The following is an 11,641-nucleotide window of genomic DNA, read 5'->3' on the forward strand; positions in this document are numbered from 1 at the left end:
AAAACGAATCACGGTATCTCAAAGGTTAGATCTTAACCGGGAGACACTCGATGATCTATAACGAGGTTTCTCAGGCAGGGTTCTCTCATACACCCCACCACCCCCAAAAATAATGCGGTGAATAACGCGGATTGGGAACCGCGTTACTGGAAAGAAACCGCCAGTAGAGAGCAGCGCAAGACAAGAACAAACTCGTATTCAAACACACAGCACACAGTCTCGTTAAATGAAGAGAAACGTTTATTTTAATAGTCTGTAGAAAGATCAACAAAGGAGAAGCTATATGATACACGTGTTAAAACCGTTTCGCGTTACTCTCTGCTCCACAATCAGAATACAATCCGAACTTTATTACAGCACAGGTCTGTCAGCGAGAGGTTCGATCAGCTGGTCCCGAAGATAGCATCATAAAAAATAAAAATAATACAAAACTGAAATGATGTTCAAAACACAACGGTACCAATTTAAAATAAGGGCAGCAAATTCATAATGAGCTCTGACTGAATCCCGCTGGAATCACCCCTGAATATCTTACCCACGTCCTCCGAGCTCTGAAGCCGTTCATTTTCAATTCAGCTCCGTTCATTCTTCTCATTCTCCTTTGTCATGAATGATGCTGTTCACATGGATTCATGTTCCCACCAGGGGATTGTGAGAAGCGTCATCTCACCCACGAATGCATGCCTTATATCCACATGAATGAACAGGTCTGAATTCAGCTTGAACGACCTCAGAACTGAGCGGAGATGCAGGAGACATTCAGACGCGATTGCCGTGAGATTCAGACGGAATTCATTATGAATTTTAACGGACATCATTGTGTTATCACTGGCCACTCAAAACCATCTTTCTAAAATAGCAGAGAAAGAAATAACCAGGATTGCATTGGGAACAGTGTTCAAAAATACACCTTTAAAAGGATTTTTTTTTTTTTTTTTTTTGAATGCATTCAGAAATAAGTGTAAGAGACTGCCTTGCGCTGGAAGGAAACTGGTTTCCAGCACAGCTTCTTACTGTACACTGTGCTCAATCAAGCTGGTATTAAAACCTGGAATTGGGTCAAACTGCTGTGCAATAGGAGCCTTATTCCCATTCCTGCCCCGTTCACACATATGCAAAGCCACATGTTTTAAGAAGTATACAGATAGAGAGAACACACAAAGATGCGCGCTTAAAAATATTCACTGCAACTAGCACAGCAAGCAGTTTCAATTGTGTGTTTGCACTTTGGGTAAAAGGCAGTGGATTGCGATCAGTGCACACTGACACACGCTGGAGGCGTTTCCCTGTCTGTACAGCTCCTATATATTGAAGCCACCTCCTTTTCCATATCAGTGCTCTGACTGGTCCTCCAGTTGATTCAGACAGAGGAGCCTGGATAAAATAAGGTCTGAATATTCTCTCAAGAGTGTTTGAGGTCCTGCCTACTCCCGATCCAGGTTTTTGTTTCAACCCAGGCCTAAACATTCAAACCGTTCCCAAGACGCACAAACCACAAGCCACAAAAGATGCACACCAGCGATGGAAAAATGGAAATAAGACCCCTATTGCATAGCAGTTTCATCCCTTCCAGGTTTTAACACCAGCTTGATCAGCACCAGTGTGCAGAAACAAGCTCAGGTGTGTAATTATTAAACTCACAGTAAAACCAGGAATGGATCAGACCGCTATGCAATGGGAGTCCATCCCTGCACAGACTGTCCACACCGGATCCTGTTCAATACTACAGGTCAGGATCAGCCCCTGAACTCTTCTCAAGATATAGCTGGCAGTCGCACGCACACACAACGCACATCTATTAGGACCGGATTGAAACAAAAAACCCCATCAAGCCACCGCCCCGCCCCCCCCCGCCTCGCCTTAGTGTTTGCTGAGCAGCAGTGTGATCGGGGAGGGAGGGGGGCGGTCACTGCAGGAGCTCCTCCCAGGAAATGGGTTTGGAGAAGACCTCCCGCTCCAGCCAGAGGTCGTAGTTCATCTGGAAGTCCTCCGGCAGCTCGACACGCTGTCCCAGCACGCTCTGCAGGCAGTTGTCGACCGGCAGGAAGTCGGGGTTGCTCTGCGTCTGGTCATAACGGCGGCTGTTGAAGCGCTCTATGCTGGCTCTCAGGGCGCACTCCTCCGCTTGGAAATCCCAGGGCCGCGCGTCCAGATCTGCTGTCAAAACAGGGCTGCTCAGCAACAGGGCAGCGCTCCCACCTTCCTTTACTCCCTGCTCCTTTAAAACAGACTAGCTCTGCAAGAGCACCCAGACGCAGTCCTGGGACAATCTCAAGCAATCTGGTGGCTGAGACAACCAAACTCAGGTCTGTTTAAGGCCGATAAAGGGACACCTAGCATCAGCAGGTGCCCTGTACTGCATTGCCGTTTGCTGCACTATTATTAGAGGCTAGCATACTCCTCCAGTCAACTCAAGGATTCCAGGAGTTGAAAGCTCTCAATCTTTAAAACTCACAGCGCACTAAGTAAACATGCTATGTGCCTTCGTTGAGTCATCATGTGGGTCGGGGTCGGGGTCAGGGCCAGGGTTCCAGACACACCGTTCCCGTATGCCCAGTCGTCGTTGAGTCATCATGTGGGTCAGGGTCGGGGTCGGGGTCAGGGTCAGGGTTCCAGACTCACCGTTCCCGTAGGCCCAGTCGTCGTTGAGTCATCATGTGGGTCAGGGTCGGGGTCGGGGTCAGGGTCAGGGTTCCAGACTCACCGTTCCCGTAGGCCCAGTCGTCGTTGAGTCATCATGTGGGTCAGCGTCAGGGTCGGGGTCAGGGTAGGGGTCAGGGGCAGGGTTCCAGACTCACCGTTCCCGTAGGCCCAGTCGTTGTTGAGTCATCATGTGGGTCAGCGTCAGGGTCGGGGTCAGGGTAGGGGTCAGGGGCAGGGTTCCAGACTCACCGTTCCCGTAGGCCCAGTCGTCGTTGAGTCATCATGTGGGTCAGCGTCAGGGTCGGGGTCAGGGTCGGGGTCACGTTCCAGTATGCTCAGTCGTCGTTGCTTCATCATGTGGCCCAGTCGTCAGGGGCGGGGGAGGGGCCCAGACTCACCGTTCATCGTTGAGTCATCATGTGGGTCAGGGTCAGGGTCGGGGTCGGGGTCGGGGGCAGGGTTCCAGACTCACCGTTCCCGTAGGCCCAGTCGTCGTTGAGGCGATGGCGCACTTTCTGGTAGATGGCAGACATGGTTTTCATGTTGCTCTTCCTCCACTGCCGGCCCAGGTACTTGGTCTGCACCTTCAGCAGCTTCAGCACGTACAGCTGCATCATGGCCTGCTTCACCTTGAGCGCCCTCTTCAGGATGGGAGCCGACTTGAACACCACCAGCATCTGCAGACACACAGAGCACACAATCAGGGCACAGCTGCTTTTACTGTACATGGTTCTCACAGCTCCCCTCCCTACCGCACAGCCCTGCTTGGTTCCCACGGTTCTCACAGCTCCCCTCCCTACCGCACAGCCCTGCTTGATTCCCATGGTTCTCACAGCTCCCCTCCCTACCGCACAGCCCTGCTTGGTTACCACGGTTCTCACAGCTCCCCTCCCTACCGCACAGCCCTGCTTGGTTACCACGGTTCTCACAGCTCCCCCTCCCTACCGCACAGCCCTGCTTGGTTCCCATGGTTCTCACAGCTCCCCTCCCTACCGCACAGCCCTGCTTGGTTACCACGGTTCTCACAGCTCCCCTCCCTACCGCACAGCCCTGCTTGGTTACCACGGTTCTCACAGCTCCCCTCCCTACCGCACAGCCCTGCTTGGTTACCATGGTTCTCACAGCTCCCCTCCCTACCGCACAGCCCTGCTTGGTTACCATGGTTCTCACAGCTCCCCTCCCTACCGCACAGCCCTGCTTGGTTACCATGGTTCTCACAGCTCCCCTCTCTACCCTGCTTGGTTACCATGGTTCTGGAGTGTTTCCACTTGGTGAGTTTGTTTAGGGTCCTTAGCAGGTTGATACAGGAGAAGAGGTTCCTCCAGCAGAACTGGTTGGTGTCTCCGGCTTCCTGAGGACCAGAGGAAACAATCAGCGGTCAGCGTCCCTTACAACAGAACCTTCTTTAAGGGCTCCTCCAGAGCCTGCAGGCATCGCTTTACTGCTCCTGCATTTCAGCTCTGCTTTGGGTGTCAAATACACTCAAGGAGAGTCAGCCGTACCAACATCAGACCCAGTTTGCAGCTTCAGAACAACCCAACAACATTGCTGGACAGCATCTGATCCCTCTGCAATTACGAATTCATTTCAAATCAGATACCGATTCACTGTCAAAGCACCTGAACGTATTACTGTTTTGTGAACAGCGCTCAAGGCTGCAATCAGAAAGCACTTCAGTTAATGACAGTTGTTTAACTGTCAAGAAAGTTCCACAGAGCGACTAATGGGTGTGTGATCTAAAGAGCTCTGTCTCTGGTTCAAAGGCTGCTTCATCTGCATTCATGCGAAATCAAAAGCAATTCAAGCGAACGATTGTGTTTCCTCACCAGGCTTTCAGCGGTTAGTTCAGGGAGTTCGTGAACCACGCAGTGAGGGAAATCCAGCACGGAAATACTGGGAAAAAAGAGACACATCAACTGTGGACAAGAGCACTCCAGAGCAGGCATTTAATACAACAGAGCACTCCAGAGCAGGCACACAATACAACAGAGCACTCCAGAGCTTCGCACTGCATTTTATTCATGACTAACCCTTTCATGCATGAAATATTGAAGCAGCAGCTAAAAATTGGTTTGGACACATAATAAACATTATTTTTTTATTAGAGCGATCGCTTACCTGTTCTTAGCTGTGATGTAGGACATGATATTCTGATTGAAGAACTTCAGTATGAGGGGGATGCAGTTTGCAAACACAAGATGCTGGGCCATGTACTCAAACTGGGAGGGGGGAAAAACAACACAAAACAAACCAAGCAGTCAAACAGGGAAGAGAGTCGAGCTCCTGACATCTCTGATCACTCAGTGCAGTTCTTTATACAGTGGAGCTACACCAAGTAGAGTCTGAATGCAGAGCTGCTCCCTGTAGAGTGATGTCTTCACACTGCCTCCTAATGGCTGGTGGTCTGGATCAGTGACCCCGCCCCCCTTCCTTCTTACCTGGTAGATGTGGTTCAGTTTGAAGTGCTTGAGCAGCAGCAGCAGGATAGTGGATATCGCTTTCACAATGATCTCCTTGTGCCGGTTCACATCCACACCCAGCTTCATGCTCTGAAGCACTGTTGTACTGGGGAGCACAATGAAGAGATGAATACATGCACCACTGGCAACATTACAAAACACCACCTCCCTCCACAGTCTACACAGATCTAGAATCCGTAACGCTGCAGCTCTTTATTAAAAGAGCGAGTCTTCGGTTTTCAGGTTGCTTTTCGCCGGCATGAAGCATTTCTAGTGGTTGACGAGTGTCCTGCTGGATCGTGACTCTCCTTGCACAGAGAGCTGTTTGCTGTTTCTGCATCCTCTCCAGGCTGCTCCCAGCCAGCAGCTCCGCTCTTAGAGCCAGCTTGTTTTTTCATACTCACGGCATTTCCTCTGGCAGCACGTCAGCCAGGATGTTGATGGAATCCGTTTTGGCTTTCGAGGTGGGAGCGGCTGCAAGCAGGATTTTTAACAAGGCGATCTGCAAGAGGAGACGAGAGAGGAGGCGCTTGAGATCCAGCGCCGGCATACACACTGGACAGTATCCTCCACGCAAAGCAGCTGCTGTACTCACCATGTACTGGGGCAGACTGGGCAGCATGCCCTGGTACAGCAGCTCTGTGGGGCTCATCTCCACTTCCTCTTCACCCTGTCAACAGAGAGAGAGAGAGAGAGAGAGAGAGAGAGAGAGAGAGAGAGAGGAGGCTGAACACCACGGAGCGCCCGGCAAACAACCAGCCAAAGACGTGTGACAACCCAGACGAGGCATAAAGGAACGGTTTCTATATAGATATCCAGAGAGCTCTCAGAGAGTCACCTACCCCAGACAAGGGAGTCTTCTGGTACTCCTCCTCTCTCCTGATCTGAATCTCCCCGATGGAGATGTACTTGTGCTGCAACACAAACAGACACACACACGCAGGCAGGTTCATGTCAGGTGGCCCCAGTGCTAATGCAGCAAGACTGTAGGAGTCATTCTGTCTTATAATGAGAATGGTGTTGGCAGGTATTATGGGAATGTGGAAGACACAGACACACACATAGACACAGACACACACACAGACACATAGACACAGACATCAGAACAGCAGCTGGGCCACATGCAAGACTGTTACCAGCTGCAGTCTCGAGTCGCTGTGCTGGTTTTGACAGGTTTGTAGATTCCTCAGGTGAGGATACAGGACAGTACCTGCTTGAGAGTTCGGATGCTTTCATGAATCGGTCTGGGTAAGCCTACCACTGTGTCAGTGTCACTGGAACAGAAAAAAAAACAAGCCGTCACTCAAAGCTGATGTTACAACAGCTAAAGGGTTCACTTGTTTGCTCTTCAGAACGGCTGCAGGCTAGACTCTGAATGTGTATTCAGAACTGCTCAGGGGGCTCCCTTGTACAGACAGAACCAAACAGGCTGATCCAGAGGCCATGCGAATACGGACAGTACTCACTTTCCCAAGGTGTAGCCAATGAATTTGCTCCGACTAGACTCAAGGAAATTTTCAATGTCTTTCTCCCTGTTAAAATAAAAACAAGTTACAGATATCGGTCACCTTGCTACTCTACTTCATGCCTGTTTCAAAGATAACGACTTTGCAAGTGAACCACCTCCGAATAAAAGCAGCCAGCACAGCCAGAGTGAAAGCGTGGCAAGGCATTGTAAAAACCAGTCTGCTACTGCAGACTAATAAATATTATAAGCATGGGAAAGCTGTGCACTTTTACACCACAAGCCAATCCACGCAGCGATGTCCTGGGGTTCGGACAGTCACCTGACTTTGGGTGCCCAGGGCAGCCCCTTGGGGAAGGAGATCCTCTCGGAGGGGGCGTGAGGGATGGGCGGGGGCATCACCTCGTCCCGCTCCAGGGGAAAGGTCTCAGTCTCCAGGGCGTTGTCGTTCTCCTCGCTGTCCTCGTCCTCCTCCCGGGAGTCGTCTGCCTTGTACGGGTCCTTCTCGTTGAAGGCGTCCAGGTTATCCTGCTTGATCAGGCCCTGGGGAGTGGGGAGGTTACATGGAGGAGTTTATACAGGGTACAGCTGCTGACAGGAAGCGTTTCATTCTCATCAGACTGTCATCCAGTATTGGAAGAGCCGGCAGGGTTCCAGAACCCCTGCAGGGTTTACAAGAAACACATATGGACAACAAGGGGCAGGGCAAAGGTAGCAGGCAGGCAGGCAGGGTACCTTGTGCTCACGGCGCGCTCGTTTCTGCTGCTGCTCGATGAGGTCAGAGGCGGAGGCGGGGGGCGAAGCAGCCCTCATGTTTCGGATCACTCTAATGCTGTCCTCGGGCAGGGGGGGCAGCCCCAGCCCCTCCCGCCTCCTGATCTTGATGGTCTGCAGCTGCTCGAACCCCCCCAGTGTGAACTGAAAGAGAACAGAGCGGGCCGGGTCAGCACGCCTGGGCATTGCCTACGCCTGCTCCTCCACCGGGTGGCACCACAGGCCGCGCAAAAACACCAATCACAGAAAAGCTCTCGATCCACTCCAGCTTGTATGAACATGTTAACCTGTACAGTGCGCAGCACATGCTGGCACGGTTCCCAGCGAATCATTCTCACCACAATACTCTTCCAGAGCAGCAGGAGGACCTTCTTCATGGGGAAGTGGGGGGCGTGGCCGCTGCAGAACTTTGTCACCATCCCGAACAGCATGACAGAGATGGGCTCATTGTTGTACAGAGAGGAGCCTGGAAGGAGGTGGAATGCATAATCAAGCACTCTGCCTGCCGTAATGTTTGTGATTGAGCAACTTGGATCTTAGCCCCCCCCCAATATGAAAAATGAAAACAGCTACTAAAAAACAGCCAGCAATCTGTTCATGAAAATAAAGCACACCACAGCAGAACGCTAGGGAAAGCAACGTGTTGTGTTTTAAACCCTACAGCCCGTTCAGTAACACCGAGAGCGGGACTACACTAGCAGCCTCACCCAGCTCTGTTCTGAAGGTCTCCCTCGATGCCCTCCACTCCGGCCGGTCTGCCTCGTCCTCGCGCTGGATCGTCTCCACCATCAGGTACATGATATTCAGCAGGACCCTGCAGGGGAGGCGGAAGCACACCCAGGCGTTAGCTGTGTGTACGCCAGGCTTTCTACTTCTCCATCGGGGGGAAGAAAAGAGCTAGCGTACCCTGGAGCACCCAGCAAAAGGCACAAACAGGAACCTGTGGGCTTTCCCTGGCAAGTAAAAGGGATCGAAATAAGGCTCCCATTGCATAGCACTTTGATCCATTCCTGGTTTTACTTTAGATGCACCTGAGCTGTACACTGTGGCTGATCAAGCTTGCATTAAAACCTGGAATGGGAACTGCTATGCAACGGGAGTCTCACTTCCATTCCCCAAAGCACGGGTCCCCAGCCCCCCCAGTTAACCCGAGTAACACAACAGTAACCCAGTCCTTACCGGAGGTCAGTGCTGTCCGCCAGGGAAATAGCTGGCTTCCTCACCGCACTGCTGCAGGCCGCACTGTTACTGCAAAAGGAGGCAGACATCGAGAGTCACTGCAGTGCTTGACTCATGCACACTCACTCCACTGTGACAGACTGCTTACTGACACAGACCTCTTACCCTGTTTAACAGGGTGACTCTCGCTGTTCTCCAACCGACTGCATTCTCCACATCTTTAACTGGATAAGCATTAAAACCGAAAAACCCCACTGCAAACCACCAACCTCAAATTACAGTTTTATGAGAAACACGTGGCTGCCTTTTAGAGGCAGGGGATGGGGGCATTAATAATCTATTTTTATGGCTAAAAGAATACGGTCTAAACAGTAGACGGGTCTATAGCCCTTGGGTCACAGAATCTAAGTGACGTCGGCAAACGTTTCTTCTCTTTTAATGGCAGTGTTGGGAAGCTGCGGGTGCCTGCAGTCCTTACTCGATCTCCATGTTGAGCAGCTCCACCAGCGCAGTGAAGGTCCCCGCCTCCAGCAGCAGGAAGACGTTGTATCTCATCCAGTGCTGGACCTCAGCCTCCGAGTCACACTCCCCGAACGAGCCTGCGTGAGCAGACAGCAGTCACGCAACGAAACCAACCAATCTACAGTTCTGTACTCCAATACTGTGTCCTACCAAACACACCCTGAGTCAGGTAGAGAATGATTCTCTATCAATCAAACACACCCTGAGTCAGGTAGAGAATGACTCTCTATCAATCAAACACACCCTGAGTCAGGTAGAGAATGACTCTCTATCAATCAAACACACCCTGAGTCAGGTAGAGAATGACTCTCTATCAATCAAACACACCCTGAGTCAGACAGAGAATGGCTCTCTATCAATCAAACACACCCTGAGTCAGGTAGAGAATGGCTCTCTATCAATCAAACACACCCTGAGTCAGGTAGAGAATGGCTCGCGCCACCTTGAGCCTCCTCTCCCTGGCGGTCACCTCCAGCCCGTCCAGGAGTCTCATGGCGTGAGCCCGGTGCTGCGCTGCGTCCAGCTCTGTCCACTTCTGCTCTGCCACTGAACAAGAAAAGAGTGAAGAAAACAAAAGGACACACACACACATATATACATACTGTATATAAATGCACTCACGCGCACGCACGCACGCACGCACTCTCACTCTCTCTCCAAGTCCCAGTACCATGAATTCTGAAATCCTCTTCGAAACATTTCCTATTGAGGTGAAACTCTGGTCCCTCGGTGTAACTGTAGAGCTCTGCAAAGACAAGAACATGATCAGCATCCCTGTCACTGCTCACAATAATACAAGAACACACCCCTGATCAGCAGCCACCCTATCACTGCTCACAATAATACAAGAACACACCCCTGATCAGCAGCCACCCTATCACTGCTCACAATAATACAAGAACACACCCCTGACCAGCAGCCACCCTATCACTGCTCACAATAATACAAGAACACACCCCTGATCAGCAGCCACCCTGTCACTGCTCACAATAATACAAGAACACACCCCTGATCAGCAGCCCTGTCACTGCTCACAATAATACAAGAACACACCCCTGATCAGCAGCCCTGTCACTGCTCACAATAACACAAGAACACACCCCTGATCAGCAGCCCTGTCACTGCTCACAATAACACAAGAACACACCCCTGATCAGCAACCCTGTCACTGCTCACAATAACACAAGAACACATCCCTGATCAGGAGCCCTGTCACTGCTCACAATAACACAAGAACACACCCCTGATCAGGAGCCCTGTCACTGCTCACAGTAATCCAGGATTGTGCTGTGATCCTTACACCTACCTGAGAGCTCTGCCGTCCATTTATCAGTGTCTGCGTATTCAAACTCCAGATCTGGGGACTCTGAGAAACCCTGGGGAGGAACACACACACACATAGACAGAGCATACTTATACAGCGCTTCTCCTTCGCTGCACTTTAACTGAAACAGACCAACATTAAAAACGAAAGAAAATTAAATCAACTGCAAAAAATCATGTTGTGAAATATCAAGGGGATACTGTATCATTTTTTCAGCTCCTTGTCTATGTAAGGCAGGGTTGGAAATAAGACTCCTATTGCACAGCTGTTTCACCCCTTCCACGTTTTACTACAGCCTTGACTAGCCCCGTCTACCAAAATCACAAATAAAACCAGGAACGGATCAAACTGCTATGCAAGGGGACTCTTGCTGCCATGCCTGTCAGCATTATTTCAGTGCTAACTGTACATCATTAGTTCAGTTCTGCCAGTAAAGTATTTCACCGGCAGAGGAAAACGTATTTACAGAATGAAACCCAGAGAATGTAACCCTTAAAAAACATCTGAACTAGTCAGTAAAAAAAATGGTGAACGATGATAGCAATATAGAAATACGAGTCTGATTACTGTCTGCACAGAGCTTGATTGTTTGCACAGGGGAAGCTCTTTGTGAAATCTCCACAGTGCAGGTCTAATGTGTTAATACAGCCTGCAAAGGGGTGTCGAGCACCCGGGACCGGAGCGAGCGATCCGAACAGCACATCCTTACCTCGGAATCCTTCCTCTGGTTGCGGATGAAGTCGCCCCTGCCTCTGCCGGGTAACATTGATCTCTGTTTATTGTTGACTAGGAGCCCCCCGCCGCCGCCGCCGCCTCCTCCTCCAGCCTCCATCTTCCACCCGCAACGCACAGCCGCACATCTCGCGAGAATCCGGCGAGGGCGTTCGCAAGCCCGGGCCGCTATAAATAAGCGGGGTTTGGGCTTGTTTCTATTGAGAGTCGCTTTAATCTTGTTTTTTGGTTTTTTTGAAGGGGGGGTGCCGCTTTTCTCGTGAGACTTTGGCAAGGGTTAAACGCAGCCATCTCGTCTGCGGTTAGGCAAGCTGTGACGCATGTAGACCGGCTTAGCAGCGTTGTTAAAAAAAATAGTTTTTGTTGGTGTTACAGGATTGCTCAGTCACCCTTGCTTATTCAATATTGCTCAAAGTACTTTATTTATGCCCTGCTTGAGCTGAAAACTGCACCTGATATATCAAAGACACCCTGTGGTCAGGAACTCTCTTCCACACATCGCGGTGTGCAATGAACTAGCAATGTTCATTTATAGTCTCTGTA

The 11,641-nt window shown here is 50.7% G+C and overlaps 1 protein-coding gene across 2 annotated transcripts; it reads right to left on the reverse strand.

Moving 5' to 3' along the window:
- Positions 1–222: 222 nt before the first annotated feature.
- Positions 223–11,216, reverse strand: LOC121299881 (striatin-interacting protein 1 homolog). Of its 2 annotated transcripts, XM_041228071.1 has the most exons (21): positions 11,076–11,216; positions 10,349–10,418; positions 9,713–9,787; positions 9,454–9,588; positions 8,999–9,119; positions 8,521–8,589; positions 8,049–8,155; positions 7,680–7,807; positions 7,303–7,485; positions 6,890–7,110; positions 6,569–6,634; positions 6,313–6,376; positions 5,945–6,016; positions 5,698–5,772; positions 5,507–5,604; positions 5,082–5,208; positions 4,762–4,862; positions 4,470–4,536; positions 3,890–3,994; positions 3,116–3,320; positions 223–2,154 (listed from the first exon to the last, which is right to left on the reverse strand). In XM_041228071.1, the coding sequence occupies exons 1-21, from the start codon at positions 11,196–11,198 to the stop codon at positions 1,907–1,909; spliced, it is 2,460 nt and encodes an 819-aa protein (XP_041084005.1). In that variant the 5' UTR covers positions 11,199–11,216; the 3' UTR covers positions 223–1,906. The 2 variants fall into 2 exon arrangements, with proteins under 2 accessions (XP_041084005.1, XP_041084007.1); XM_041228073.1 differs by lacking the exon at positions 6,569–6,634.
- Positions 11,217–11,641: the final 425 nt, after the last annotated feature.

Source organism: Polyodon spathula, chromosome 25 (assembly GCF_017654505.1).
Source record: "Polyodon spathula isolate WHYD16114869_AA chromosome 25, ASM1765450v1, whole genome shotgun sequence".
Lineage (NCBI taxonomy): Eukaryota > Metazoa > Chordata > Actinopteri > Acipenseriformes > Polyodontidae > Polyodon > Polyodon spathula.